Source organism: Scomber japonicus, chromosome 20 (genome assembly GCF_027409825.1).
Source record: "Scomber japonicus isolate fScoJap1 chromosome 20, fScoJap1.pri, whole genome shotgun sequence".
Classification (NCBI taxonomy): domain Eukaryota; kingdom Metazoa; phylum Chordata; class Actinopteri; order Scombriformes; family Scombridae; genus Scomber; species Scomber japonicus.
This window is the reverse complement of record NC_070597.1, coordinates 16,604,897-16,620,266: the sequence shown is the minus strand read 5'-3', so window position 1 is coordinate 16,620,266 and position 15,370 is coordinate 16,604,897. Positions and strand designations below refer to the sequence as shown.

General features: G+C 41.4%; 2 protein-coding genes across 3 annotated transcripts in view; both read left to right on the top strand.

Annotated features, from left to right (window-relative positions):
* capn15 (calpain 15) overlaps positions 1–2,113 on the top strand; it is a 38,074-nt gene extending 35,961 nt beyond the window's left edge. For both annotated transcript variants that reach the window (XM_053341552.1, XM_053341551.1), the window contains exon 12: positions 955–2,113. In XM_053341552.1, the coding sequence (XP_053197527.1) occupies positions 955–1,132 (178 nt within the window). In that variant the 3' untranslated portion in view covers positions 1,133–2,113. The remainder of the gene's footprint in view (positions 1–954) is intronic.
* A 5,071-nt stretch (positions 2,114–7,184) lies between these two features.
* Positions 7,185–14,664, top strand: LOC128381533 (putative protein MSS51 homolog, mitochondrial). The gene is made up of 6 exons (XM_053341561.1): positions 7,185–7,342; positions 7,595–7,744; positions 8,923–9,047; positions 9,351–9,914; positions 13,549–13,642; positions 14,396–14,664. Exons 1-6 carry the CDS (start codon positions 7,185–7,187, stop codon positions 14,601–14,603), a joined length of 1,299 nt encoding a protein of 432 aa, XP_053197536.1. The 3' UTR covers positions 14,604–14,664.
* The last annotated feature ends 706 nt before the right edge of the window (positions 14,665–15,370 follow it).

Sequence of the window (15,370 nt, the reverse complement as noted above, 5' to 3'; positions counted from 1 at the left end):
AGCTTCAAGCACAGCGTAATAGTGGTCATAGTAAACAAGTCTCAGTTTAAACTGTGCTTCTATAGGAAAAGAAATGAAAAAAGAAATGTACAGTATTCTGCATTCAGCTTAACGGCAGAGGGAATGAATGAATTGGAGTAACAGTTTGTTTTACTGTGTGGGGGCAAGTAGCCGCCCTGATGTCATTAGTGTAAATTCTTTGGATAGAGCATGCTCACTGTTAATGATGCTTTCTGGAGGACTGGACACTCACAGAGAGAGTTTAGATCATTCAACTTTACTCCAATAATTTTTGAACAGACTTTGACCACACTGCCAAAACAATTTCTGTCTTTCACAGACAAACTGCCAAAGCAGCACACAAAAGAAAAAGTTAGGGGGGGGGCAGAGGGAATTATATTTTATTTCATTCTTCCCTGGTTAAATGTATTGTTTAAAAAAAAAAAAGAAAAAAAAAGAAAACACAAGTTCATATTTATTTTGATTGTCCAGAATAATTTTGATTGTCCATTAGCAGCTACCTCTCCTTACTTCACTCATTGGATCAGTGTATAGTGTTTATTTACTAGCTATTTATCATTATTATTATTATTATTATTATTATTACTTATATACATTAGAAAGTGACTTTATTTGAACCATTTCCATATGTTTGTGTCTTTAGGGAAGATATTACAATTTTTTCCTGAGTCAGGAGGAGTGTCCACAGAAAATGTTCATAGGGCCTTGCTTTTTTAAAAATAAAATTAGATATAAGATCCAGCCCCCTCCTCATATCAGTGATTGTCATACTGTCCCTTATTTCACTGCATCATACACAGTGCACAGCTGAAGGATACCATGTCTGTGTTCATATTTGATCTGTCTCAACTGAAGCTAGAAAGGTCTGCAACTGAAGGCTTCTGTCAGCTGTTTTGTGTTGTTTTTATTCCAATGCTCTGTCTCCCCCTGCAGGCAGGTGCTGGTGGTGCTTTCACAGCTGGAAGGAAATGCTGGCTTCTCCATTACCCACCGCCTGGCTCACCGCAAAGCAGCCCAGGCCTCTCTGGGAGACTGGACCACCACCAAGGCTACCCACAGCCCGCAGCTCACCCCAGACATTGACGGTCTACACCGGCCCAGGCCACTATGACCACCGCCCACTATCTCGCATACACACAGACTCTGAATCCAATTAACTGTCAAACCACTGGAAAACCAGGCAGGGGGCCCAGCAGCATGTGCGGCCCTACGACATGGAGAAAGATGTGTGTTTGTGTGTGTTTTTTTTTTTTGAATGAACACACACCTGAATGTAAAGCAGGAATGGGCAGCGTTGATGTGCTCTTCTTCTAACGCTCCACAAATGCTGAAGTTTTCATCCAGCCTGCATGCACTCTGTCCCTTGCCAAGTAGATGTGCCATGTCAGGATGAAACGAGGGAGGTGGGCCACACAGCGTGACCAGGACTCACTCACGAAATTATTTTTCATGCAGGAGCCCCCTATGCCCCCCCCCCACACACACACACACTCCAGGCACCCTAAAAGGACCAGTTCAAACTATGAATTGTGGACATTTTTGGTACAAGTGCTGTATGTGGAGCAGATGTCAGCCCTGAGTTTTGTATGCTTGGAGACTACCCTGCTTTCCATTAGCTTCGGAAAAGTCAGGGTGGAGTGCTGTAACTACTGAGCCATTTGCCGACCCACGACCTATGAGCCAATCACCCGCCCCGATCAGACACTTTGCCCGCTCCCTTAGACAGCTAACAAAACGGGAGCCCTCAGTACGGTACTTAATGAGCCAAACCCAACTACCAGTTCTCCTCACAACCAACATTTTTTTTTTTTGTTATTTGAGACTCGTCAGTATCAGTGTTCTTTTATACATGACCTTTTGTTGCCGTCTCATCCATTTTTGTGCATGTTTGAGGTTGTAGAAAAAGCCATCATCCACACAGTACTGCCTGTGCCCGCTCTCCCATCATCATCGCAGTGCTGTCTAGTGCTCTCTATAGCTCAGGACCAAACCCATGATTTGTACAGTAAGCCAGATTCAAACAAAACCTCAAGCTGATTTTGTGGCAGGTGTGTGTGGTGTCCACGTAGCTAGAATTACATCTTCATGTATCTCTGTTAGCCAGGGTCATATAGAGAAGTAGTATTGTGGTGCAGGGTTTTATCTTTGAATTCTCATCCTATTGCTTTGATAGACATAAACATATAATTTTGGCTCTCTCCCCCCACCAAGAAGCAACCATTTTACCTCCTTTTTCCCCCCTTTCTCATACTTACTTTAATTCATTTTCTCTCAGTTGCAGTTTGGGGTCTGACCGCTGGAGGTGAGTCATTAGATGACAAGCCTTGTAGTTTTCCCCTCAGGCACACTGGCTCTTCTCAGCCAGTTCAACAGTCAGTTTATATCAATTTAAACTCTCTTCACGATTGTAGAGGGTGAATTAACGCTGTATCTTGCCCTCTAGGATTTCGACACCCCACAGTTTGTGTCCGATCTTTTTGGTGCTGAAGGTCAGTCAGTATTCGTGTATTTCTCACACTTCAGCAGTTTGCCAGAATGATAATTTACACTTTAGTGGGCTTAGGGAGTACTAAAGGAGGTAGTGACTGTTTCAACAGTCAGTTAGCCACTGGGGGACTCTTAAGAAGAGCCGCTGAGTTTACTTTGGGAGGTCAGGGACCACTTTTATTTGCTTGGGTGCAGTGCGAGCATCTGGGCCATCCTCCCACAAGAATACACCGCACACAGTACATTAGCAACAGCGCAGAGTCCTCGTGTTATACCAAATTACCATTTTGTCAGACTCATAACACATAACAGGAGAGAGAAGTGACCCCCTGAGATATGTTGTGACACAGAAAATTCTCTCACAGTTTTCAGTTGAGTCGTTTCGAAGGACAGGTTGCCTGCAGCTGTTTTTACATAGGTCCTCTTGTAACATCCCGTCAGCCTGTCCTCCCTGATTTCTTCAGTGTCAAAGCCATTACTCCTGTTTTCAAGAGGGAGCTTTGAGTCCTCACCATGGTAACATAGATGTTTAATCAGAGAGGGGGGAAAGACTAATGCGGTACTATAGTAACAGGATGGAGTTAATGTCTTACTATTATTGAGTGAAATGGGAAAAAAACTTGAAGAACTCACACTATAATGAATGACTGGGTGATTTTTTTTTTTCTTTTTAAAATGTTTTATACATATTGAATCTAAGCATTAAAGCTCCTTCATGAGATGACTCAGTTTAGTAGCGATCTTGAGTTAAACAGGTGCAGAAACATTCATCATCTCATGGGTATTGTCCCTTTTTGTCGGTATTGTCAGCGTTAATGGTCAAATGGCAGCACTGTGTCCCGATGCTTGCAGTCTTACTTACTCTGCACAACCACGTCTACCAGCTGTAGTAGGCTGTACTTCATGACATCTTCAGGACAATTTGTAAGTAAAACTACATGTAGTGTTTCTTTCATGAAATTGTAAATACGTTTTCCAAAGAAACATAATGTATAATGACCACTTTCAGACGTCTGTTGGCCCTGTGCGAGTGTGAATGCATGGTCACAGCCCGAGAAGCTGTGAATTTAGTGTCTAATTTATTTGTGTAAGTGATTTGCAGGCCTGTTGTCTAATGAATACTGTTCAATACTGGACTGATGAACGACAGATAGAGGAATGTGATAATTTATGGCTTTCGTTTGAGCCCAGAGGGGATTAGCTTGACAAGAAATGAACCTGCACTGAAACACCTGCAAAGACGAGGCACCTCAAAAATTCAGTGTCACAGCTGGATCACTTTACATTTACATGATTGATTTTTTTTTTTTTTCTATGTGTTTGTCATAATTGTCATTTTGGCTCTTGCTGGTGTCCTGTGTCCCGCTCTACTCTCCTGCTCAGTTGTGATGGTGACTCCTCAGTGCATCAGGGCCCCCCCCCCCCCCCCTGCTGCTGAAGATGCGACAGCCAGAGACAAAGCTGGTCACTCAATAAGCCTTTTACTTTCCTCTCCTTTGTCTGGTCCCCTCCTTGTAAACTGTACAGACTGCAAACTTAAGCCACACAAAAGATATAAAATGGGAGGTGGGAAATAAACTGACTCTTTTAAACTTGTACAAAAATAAAGAAAAAAGTATCAAAGTAGTAAAAATTTTAAAAAAGATACCTAATGCTGAAAAAAATGGAACTCTGACGAATGTGATATATATTTTATTGATCTTTTCTGGGGGGGGGAATATGAGTACATGTGTACGAACATGTATGTTTAATTTTCAATCTCAGGTTCCAATGGACCAAATAAATTTTTTTTAAATTAAAAAGTGATGTTTTGTTGTTATTACTAAATGAATGTCTGTATTTTTGCCCATCAGTTTCCATTTATTATACAGGCTTGCTCACTCACCTTTTTAGCCACGTAGACGAATGGCTGCGTCACTTTGGCTCAGACTGAAATATCAACAATTGAGTGAATCACCATGAAATTAGGTCCAGTTATTGATTGTGCCCAGAAGATTAATCTGATGATTGCTTGACTTTTCCACCGGCACTACCAGCAGGTCAAAGTTTTCATCGATCCAGTGAAATATCTCAACATATAGCCTATTTGATGGATTTGCATGTGGATGTTTTGGGCTAATATGCAAAGGTTAGTAGCTCACAGTGACAATACTGGTCCTGTTCATTTGTTTGAAACATCTTGAAATGTACACAATTGTAAACTATAAGAGCAGAAATGATTTAGATAATGTTGTTTTCTCAGTACAGCTCTTGTTCTTGATGATTAATACGAGGAAGTTGAAGCTTGTGAGCATATTTCAGAGGGAAAACATGAGGCTCTGATGAAAGGGTAATACATTTACATATCAAACATGTTTTTTCCCCTACTAACAAATACACTTGTTTACTGACCTTTTATCGATTCCAGAGATCCACTTTCTGACGTGTTTGTTATCACTGATTCCATTTTGCTCTCTATTTCCCAGCCTGTGATGTGCCTCTTCTCATCTCTCTACTTCCACTTTCCCAGCAGACTTGAGTGTGTTTTTGCTGAATAATATTTTTTATGCGGAATATATCTTTTTGGTTTAAGCGATTTTCTGGCACTTAATCCTTGTGTGTGTTTGTTTCTGTGAGTGCATATAACAGGAGGGTAAAGGCTTGGCCGGAGGGTTAGTGGAGAGCAAGTGGACAACAACAGGAAATATACTTTAAATCCATGTGACTGAATCTCTTAAGCCCAGTTCAGTCAGCCCCTCCTCACCCCTCCCTTTTTGAATCTCCACCTCTTCTCCCAGATCTCCCCACCTTCTTTCCTCCATCCCACCCTTCCTTTCTAAAAATGTACTTCTACCATGATCTGTACCTCTCTTCTTTGCCTCCCACTTTCCTCTTTGGCAACCCCCCAACCACCCCCTAGTCTGCCCAGCTCCCTTACACTCCCCACCACCCCTCCACAGACCCATCCACCCTCCCTGCCCTGTTTAGCTCAGTGGGGGTACATTTCACAGACCCCAGCAGAAACGTTGTGAAGGCGCCATGAGATGGTGACATCTTGCATAAGGAGCTGTCAATCATTTCTGAACCAAGAACCCAGGAAACTCCTCTAGAAAGCACTCGGTTTGTCTGGAACCAAAGGTATGACCGCTAAATCTGTTGTTGTTGTTGTGCTTTGACATTCTCAAGTCATCTTATTCTGGACTAGCAATGCAGGGTGGAAATGTGATAATGCTGAGGCTGCTAGTCAGTGAGAATACTTTGCATGTGAATAAGTTAGCACTGTCATGGTCAGATATGTTAAAGGGAGAAAAGCTAAACGTGCCCTCTTGTGGGAAATCTGTTCCACATCCAACCCCTCTGGTGCTCTGTAGATATGAAGAAATTAATTAGATATAGGCTTTTCAATTTTGTCTGCAGACATGATAAAGTCAAATTAGAGAGAGAGTATGAAATTGAAACGAGTACAGAGTTCCCTTAAACTGGAATAAAAATCGTCATGAGCAGTTCTCAGGTTAAGAATATAGTTTTATTGCTGCAAGCTGCATGAAGTTGAATCCAGTTTGGTTAGTTTAGATTCAGCACTACTTGAGTACTGACATGTTTAACTCAAAAACACTAGATTAAATGTAGCACTGTAAAGTCTTATGTCCATGGTTTGATGTTTGAGATACTTTATTGATCCCTATTTAAAACGTTATTGAAGTCAAATAAATGTAAAGAGAGCGTGTAACCAAGGGAAACCTATAGATTTAAAACCTAAAGAAAGAAAGAGCCAAAGAGAGCCGTGCCACCCCCAGATGATCACATTTCTCTCCCCTCTTATTTTCCCTAGTGTCAGGCCAAGTGAATAAATCATGTGACATGCAAGTAGTGGGGGGGAGCGAGGATTGTGGTGAGCTGACAGAGGATTTTTGTCAAGGGCACTGGCAGGATGACGCACCTTCAAGAAAATGTCTAATGGAGTCTTGGCTTGTCTCAGATTTGGGCGATCTTGTTGTCAGGGTTCCTGTCAGTGGGGCATTAGGCCAGTGTGTGTGAGAGAGAGAAAGAGAGAGAGAGGAGTGTGGGAGAGTGTATTTTAAAACCACAGTGACAAGCCTAGTCTGAAGTGTATAGTCTGTCTACTTTACACCATTGTAGTTATGTTGGGAAAAATACTCACAGTATGTGTTGAGATTAACACAATTTAAAACATGTAGCTGCTAAAAAAGTCATTTTCAAGTTTATAAGCTGTTTCATTGCTGCTCTGAAACATTCATATATCCTTGAAAAAGTCATAACTGAAAAACTTTTACATCTGCTATTGTTTATTGTTGAAATGGCTTTTTGTGGACAACGTGTCATCAAGTAGAGCATTTTGAATATGTCTGGAGTCTTGTAATAGCAATGAAAATCTTTGTTTGTCTTTGTGTCAGTATGGTATGTTACTTGGTCAGTTGAAAAGTACATACTGTATGTCTTTCCATCAATGTCCACACTCTCTGCCCTACTTCTTTTCAATTGTCAATCTGGCCATCCTTGTCCCTCACCCTCTAATGACCCCCCTTTCTATGTGTAATCACCTGTCCGAAGTCTAAGGCAGTACATTGTCATTTCCATTTTATAAACAGACAAAATCATAATTGAATAAAAATCATGCACAATAACCCAACATTTAATGATTGATTGCTCTCCTAGTGGGAAATAAAGGCCACGACATGGCATCCCAGATCCCAGCGCTCCCACAGTCCTACGCTCCAACAAATGAGAGCGTCTTTTCTGACCAATCTGGCTTCTTCTCCCTGGATTCCAATGTTCCTGGACTCTCTAGGGTGATTCTCAATAGCCTCAACATGAAGGACTACGGGCAATACAGGTAAAAACTACTGATACTAACTTTGTAAACTCAACGGTATTGTCCAGCTGGTACTCAGCCAAAATTCTTATTACATGACAAATAAAATCCTGACTTTGGTTAGTTCACGTGGTTAAATACTGATATAGTTGCACTGCCCTCCATTACTGCATGTGTCGGATGCTTTTACTGTTTGCTCTGTGCATTACTTCTGTGTCTCAAATTCATATCATATTCCTGAACATGTTTTGTGTTGATTCTAAAAAAAAAAAGGGCCGCCGTTGAGGGAAAGACTAAAGGAATCTCTTTCCGCAACTATAAGGACATGTTCAACAAGATGGAGGAGACCTTTAAATTCTGCACTGCCTGCAACAAACTCCCACAGCATCTCACTGAGGGACAGAGCCTCAAGCGCTGTGTCAAGTGAGTGCAAAGTCAACAAGTGAAGGGTGATGCTTGAGTATGATTGGTGAGATCACTGATGTAGTGGTCCTTGATGCTTGATTTACAATATTCTAGTATTAACATTAATTAACCCTAATCATCGTTGACAATCACAGTATTTTTGGCAACGGAAACCTGGTGAGGGCATTGTTTTGACTTACATTGTCTTTCAATAGCTGTCATGTATGAAACATTACCAGATGCCGTCATGTCAGGAGCTCAATAACAGCTCACAAAGGTGTGGACAGCTATACAAAGGTGGACAATGGCCAATTGCAAATATAGCTAAGTCCCCTGACTGTGATTCATCTCTCTGTAACTCTGGACCCCATTAACAGCAGCTTATTGCAGTTTATAAGGTCACAACATCACGGAATATATTTCAAGAAGGGGATTGACAATAGAGAGTGTGACACATACTACAATGCATATTTTGTTGTTTTTTGTTTGGCTAATTTGTCATCTGGCTCTCTGGCTTCTCACTCTCATCTCACTCTCTCTTTCTCGGACAGCTTTGTGCATTCACTAGGAATTCTCAGCTGCCACCACCTCTCTCAATAAAGTCAGCAGTAACAGCAGACATTTAGGCAGACAGAGGACAGAATTGGTGACAAATAAAACCCCTCCTTGACCTTTTAATATCTTAAACATACCACCAGCAGTCCAACAGTGCCAGCATGTGACTTTCCAACACTTTTATGATTCTCATTCTGTTTCAAATGACTCTGTTTATGACTCTTAAGGCCAAGGTATCTGTATCTGTGTTTTAAAGTTTAACTGTCAAGGGCACTTATGTGTTCTGAATGAAAGGTCAAATATGGAGATGGATTCTGAACAAATGTAAGATGCTATTGATGTCACAGTACATTTTTATCTAAAAATGAAGATGCTGTAATGTACAGCTGACGCATCCATGAACGGTTTTATTATGGTTCTCTGTTCATCACATGCAGTAACTGATTGCAATGACTTTTTTACTTGTAGAGGAAAGTTATTCTTCACAAAACTTTTGCAAATTTCTACAAAATGATTTTCAGGTCATAAAAAAGTATCTTCTTCAGATAATGTATTTTAGATGATTAAAAAAATGTATTTAACTTCCTTTCCTTTCACTGATTCCTCTTTATTGCTTTTTTCCCTCCTTCAATGTTTCACAGGTGTTTGAATGTGTACTACTGCACCAAGGACTGTCAGAGAAAGGACTGGCCTCAGCATAAAAAGGTCTGCAAGAAGCTGCGTCTGGTGGGCATCGACAGACTCGTGGAGTGGCTGTTTTTTACTGGTGAGAAATGAATAGCTCGTGCTGCTGAAATTAAAATGCCTTAATAGCTGTTTGAGGTCACAAAACAGAGAAAATCACATTACTGAAATAGCATACTAAGCTGAGCTGCAGAAATAAAATGCCTGAGAGACTAAAAGTGATAGAAAGCCACGGAGCAATACATTTTTAAAATTTTAATTAAAGTTCCTCAGCTTTTAAACGTCTCTGATTGCTTTTGAAATGCAAAACTTGCTGGACATAATCAACTCCAATCTGTGTCCTCAATTTTGGGGATCCATCATGCATGTTCTACCACCCACACAGGAAACCTGCCATTCCCTACTAAGAAGTGGTGTAAGTCAGCTGCTGAGGTGAGGAACTGGGAAGACTGGCTTTCCATGCAGGGTGACCTCAGGCCATGTCTTGATACCATCTTGTCCGGTGGCAACATGACAAATCTTTGGAAGAACGCCTGCAGGCCACGGCCAGACGACGATGACCTGCGACAGTCTTTATGGCGGATTCAAAGCGAGTTCCTCTCTAGGGTTCTCACAGTTGGCATGGCTGTGCAGCACTTCAAACTGGACCCATACGCTAAGCCTCTCACTATTCACCTAGCAGGGGCATCCCATAATGAATCCATGGGAGCCAGACTGACTGATTATGATGAGCTGAACAGCATGTTCCCTGGACACCAGGGCATAGAGGTAGTCATGGTGGGACCAGAGGTGGTGGACGGCCCCATCGTGAGGCCTCCACTCAGGGCCTTTGGGCCCAGGCAGAGGGTCTACATCAGTGCCTATAAGGGTCTCTACCACCAGTTCTGGGAGGACCTGGTGGAGAAAAAGGAAGCAGCCAAGCCAGATCTGGTGGTTGGATTTCATCCAGGTATGTACTCACAACTTCCTGCCACACATGAAGAAATTAAATGTAAAAGATGTGATTGAACATGCACTAAAAGCTTGAGATATGTGTGGTTGAAAGGAGTCTTCTCACCTCAAAATGGTGTAAATCATCCAGTGAAGATCATTATGATCAGTGTGGCTATAAATAGAAACTGCTTAGCTTAAGTGGTCAACTGTCTTGGAGAAACGGTGACTTGTCTCTCTTTATGCTTGTTTGACAGTTACCTATTTCAGGGAACAGAATGTGTGTGAGACATGTAACTCACAGGATCTGGTCTTTTCATTAGTGCTGTGCTTTTATTGGGGATTTGGGTGATTAATGGGAGCAGCTGGGAAAGAGTTTGGCTTCTGATTGCTGGACTCAGCATAATGTGGATAAGCTGCCCTTTTGAAAAGAGTGACTCTGGTCCCCTGTTGTATTCACTCTGGCGCACGTTGTAAACCCCTGTCATGTGAAATCATTGATTTAAAACACCATCTCACCATCCCCAAACCATGTTGAGGACAAATATCTGACCTTTTATCTGTTTGGTTTTTTTTCAGTTGTTTTAATACACAACTACAACTATTTTTTCACACTTCATGACAAATTATAACTGGCACTACAACCATATACCTCCTACAATAAGCTCTGCACTGAATCTGTTCTCTGACCCTTTAACCTGCAAAGCAGCAGCAAAGCCATGACCCAACCACGCCCATAACCGCTGGCTCAGTTATCACTGCGAGCTCCGCCGGAGCTAAATATACAGGTATCAGTCACCCTGCGAGTAAACTGCCTTGAGTGGCTGGCTGCATTTCATACCGCAAAGCTGGCAGAGCACTGCATTATGACACTGTTTAAGTGATAGAGGAGCAGGCAGCATGACAAAAGATTTGTGTGTGGGTATGCGTGTAAGTGTGTGTGTTTGTGAAAGTCACAGGGAGGAAGAGAAGCAGAAAGGGAAAGACTAGAAGGCAATGAAAAAAGATAAACAAAGGAAACAGGGAGACATTGACCTTAAGGAAAAAGGGGGGTGGGGGTGGGGGGGTGATCAGCTGTCAGCTCTCACAAAGGAAAATGGATGTAGGCTAAGTAATGTCATCTATACAAAGATAGAGTAAATGCAAACAGAACATCTATATAGCTTGTCGTATCTATGAATGAATGAAAGATGGATCAGAGAAATCCTTCCTAATATATTCAGACCAGGAACCAAAATAAGTCTTCACAAGCAACTTTGTCCACCATATTGCAACGTTAGTGCCAGCACCAGACAATTATTGCAGTCATTAACGGACAGAAGTATCTCTTTGTCACCTTATCTCCTGAAGGTCTAAATGCCTAAACGCTTACTCATTGTTAAATGTTTTATCATGATGAGAAGTGTAACCTCTGGGATATTCGTATCATAGTATGCATTATTCAAATCAATCTCTTTCTGCTGTTTGAGGTCCCTGGAAATTTGGGGCAGGCGGCGGATAACATGATACCATCTGTGTGCCAGTATCACGGGCCTCAGCAATCCTCTGCCTCTGTGGTATGCTCGGAGCCCCCCTACACACACATTACCAGTGTACACTCCAGTTTGAATGGTGCAGAACAGCTGAAGCTTTAAGAAATTCATGTTGCAGCGTTCATATTTCTCCCCTGCATAGTTTCCTTGTAGAAGCACTTATCTTTGATTTCCTTGACTTCTCCTTATTGAATATTAATCTGCGATTACCTCATTTTTCCTGGATAAACTAATAATCTGAGACTTTATTGAGCAGTGAAGGGAAATCCTCTATTTCCTTTTGCTGGGTTTTTTTTGTCACTCAAGGACACATAAGCAGGGTGGATTTACAGCATTTGCTGCCATGGTGGATTGAACCTCAGTCAGCTGGTTGAAGGACGAGTTATTCACTTCACTAAAAAAAAAAAAAAAAATACTACTGGATAAACCAGAGTTAGGGAAAAGTGACATCTGTCAGTTAATATGCTGCAGGATTATGTACCCAACCCTGCTTAAATATAGCCAGACTGCTGTAGTTGATTGTCAGCGTGTACTCTATGTGCAAGAATGTGGAGTGTGTGCTGGTGTGTGAGTTTGAAGTCTGGGAAAGTTCTTAAATGGGGTCTTCTCATCTGGAGTGAGATTAACTTTGTCATATTGACTGATAGGAAGGCTGAACGCAAACACTGAAAGTGACAACAACAAGAGGAAGACATGGCAAGCTGGAGAATAATCGAGTGTAATCCATTCGATCTTTACCTCACCGGGGAGATGGACCTGACTTTGTCTCTGTCGGTTTGTATGAGACTCACAGGATGAGGAACAGAGAGCTCAATAAGTGCTTTTTAGTGTCAGTGTCACTCAGCCAACTCGTTCAGAGGGAAACAGGTTTATTGCAAGTGTAGTTTATTCTAGATTTTTCTTTTTCATTAAGCTACCAATTATTTTGTTGCGATACTACATGCACAGAAAATGTTCTGTCAAATTTACAACAGTTTTGGATACTCATACAGATGAGTGCACGGTAGATTTTTGTTGTTTTGTGTGCTGTGTCTTTTTATGGGGTTTAAAGTAGGTCCAGCTGTGAAGGAAAAAGATGATGTCACTTTGTGCCAGTCATCATTTAAATCATCTGATGACAGTTGGCAGATTGTTTGGTCACTGCCAAGTATATGTGATAACACCACACACAAACAGTCCCAATGAACGTTTCCAAGTGTTAAACTGGAATGAATAATGCCCATGATAGTTTATTAAACTATCATGATTGCTCATATCATCATGAATATTTAACGCTGCCACACATGAAAATGTCTTTTTCCTTCTTGTTCCTTCAGTTGGATGTTTGAGCTTCACTGTGCAGAATGATGTAGGTGCAGAGATGGACACAAGAAGGATGTTTTCACATTCATCTGCTTGAAAGTGGAACGTTTCTCTGTTCTCACCATAAATCTCAGTTTCATAGCTATGAGGGTGTTTTTTGACACACTAGTTCGATGATGTTAAAATGTGAAACATCCAGTGCACATAAACTGAGGATGGATTTTTCAGGGTCATCAGCGACATATTTTGGAGTAGACTTTTGAACTTATCAATTGACCGTTTTTGTGGAGATACAGTAATACAGATAATAATTCAAAGTAAAGTATTTTTGGTACTCTTAAAAACCCCTGTAAACTACCTGCTACAAACCAAATATCAACTAACTGATAAACATAGACAAGCATTTAGCAGCATTAGAGCCAGATTCCCTCAGGAGTTGGTGGAGCGCAAAACAGCTAAAGACAGAGTGAACAATGGATTTGCATTCATCAGGTGGCCGGGAACATGATTCTAGATGAATGCTAATATTGCTGTGCATCTGCTGGATGTGTGAATAGGAAACTTGTTGGCTGACATGGTCAACATAGCATGTCAGAGTTGTGTTGGTAGCTAGTTTGGTTTTCAGGGGCTGTACAACTTCCTGAATGGATGACTGGTGGCCTGAGTCGTGTTTTCACAACACATCCAGGCTGACATTCTTGGGTTTTTTTACATCTAAAAAAGTATATTGTCTCTTGATATCTATATGAAGGCATTTGATGTGATTCTTTATTGCTTACTGATATTACTCATATGTGTTTTACTGTGTTTTTAACTCAGGGTTCCACGCTAACAAGGGTCTGATCGAAGGTTGGCTGCCCACCCTTCTGCTGCTCAGAGACTTTAACATACCTTCCTTCTTCACCATGTTCAGGTTAGTCACATTATTGTAAGATTGTTTCACCTGTTTATAGCTGAGATAATAAGAGTCATACTCCTCTTCCAGAGGGAGCCATCAAATTGAATTGGTACAATCTGTTTCCTGAATATCCAATATCCACATCATTTTATATAGTTGAACAGTTTGCTTTCTACCTTTTTAGCCTTGCTCTTCTCTGCTTCTATCACAAACTTGTAACATAGAAAATGTCTTACCTGTTAAATGCAGGACCCGCCCAAACAACTGCGCCTCCTCCTCCTCCTCTTGCTATGGTGTTGTTTTGAGGATCGTGCTCCCACTTATATCATATATATCTCTTCACCTCCCTGACCTATTCACCACAGTCCACAGTCTCAAAGCACTTACCGTCACCCACGACCAAAATTACTCCTTATCCACTTCACACCTGTAGCAGAAACCAGTTCCCTGTTTGTGTAAAGGCCAGGTTGAAGGAAAGATTTGTTTCCTCTGTTGCAGGTGCTCTCAATAAACTCACCCTGTAGATTGTAACCTGATGATTTAGCAAAGTTACTGATATAGTTCTCTCTCTCTTCTGTTGATGCTGTTCCCCTATAATTCCTGTCAAACTGTTCTCTTGTGGCGGATGTTAAAATAATTCTGCGAACAGGTGTTAATGCCTCACCAGGCTCTCACGAGGATAATGAAATGACACTTACTTCATTAATTGGTTCCTTCTCTCTCTCTCTCTCTCTCTCCCTCCCTCTCTCTATTTCTCTGTTCCCACAGTGAGATGGAGCTCAAGTGCTCCCTGCAGATCCTCCACGAGTTGGAGATGCACATCATGGACAGTGGACCCAATCCATTCACCTCACAGAAGCCAGAGCAGGTCCAGGCCTGCCCCAACAAAATGCCAGTCAACTGCAACTCTCAATACATCCGTTTCCAAGGACTGCTACCACAACAAGAATCTGAAGAGGCCAGTCCAGACAACTAAAAGGCCATCATGAATATTGTCAAAGCCTGGTTGGGGTGCCACAAGTCATGCTCTTTATAGATGTAGGGTATTGGGACTTCTAGAGCTCCTTTAGAGGTTTTCTGCAACCTTTCAGAGATGGACAGCGCTCCATCATGCTGCCACTGGTCACTGACGCTCACATAGGGTTCACACTCATATCACTTTTAAAAAGACACATTCATAGTTGCAACAGCGTGCCGAACACAGCTCTTTGAATATTTAAATTATTAATTAATGAGGCAGATTACAGAAATCACTCAGAGCTCCGCTTAAGGCTAATTTTGTTGGATGATTGCACCTGAGGGCAGCAGCAGGGCTCAGAGGTTTTTTGATGCCTTGAGGTGAAACTGATGTTGGATACAAAGGCTCATGGGTAAACAACCGTAATGAGACCAAAATGAGTTCACTCATCATTTGACGGTTGCCTGTAATTTGCTCTGCAGCTTGATATGTTCTCAAATCACACACTAGCTGCATCAAATCAGATCGTATGCATACTAATGTAACACATGATTTCAAATTAAACCTAAATAAATGATTGAGTCACACAACGCCTGAATGTACCTTTAGTGTTTTGTATATTTTTTTCATCAATATTCATGTAGTCATTGATTTCTAGTTATCCTCCTTAATAGAGATAATAATAATACTATGAAAGTGGTTACTGTGTATCTCAAGCATTTTGACATGTAACATGCAGGCTATGACACCTTATAACTGTCTTTTGGACACTATATTGCAGTATT

Coding starts and splice junctions, on each gene's coding strand:
- LOC128381533 (XM_053341561.1), top strand. CDS start 7,185: ATGGCATCCCAGATCCCAGCGCTCCCACAGTCCTACGCTCCAACAAAT. Junction 7,343..7,594: donor AAGGACTACGGGCAATACAG/GTAAAAACTACT, acceptor AAAAAAAAAAAG/GGCCGCCGTTGAGGGAAAGA. Junction 9,048..9,350: donor GGAGTGGCTGTTTTTTACTG/GTGAGAAATGAA, acceptor CCACCCACACAG/GAAACCTGCCATTCCCTACT.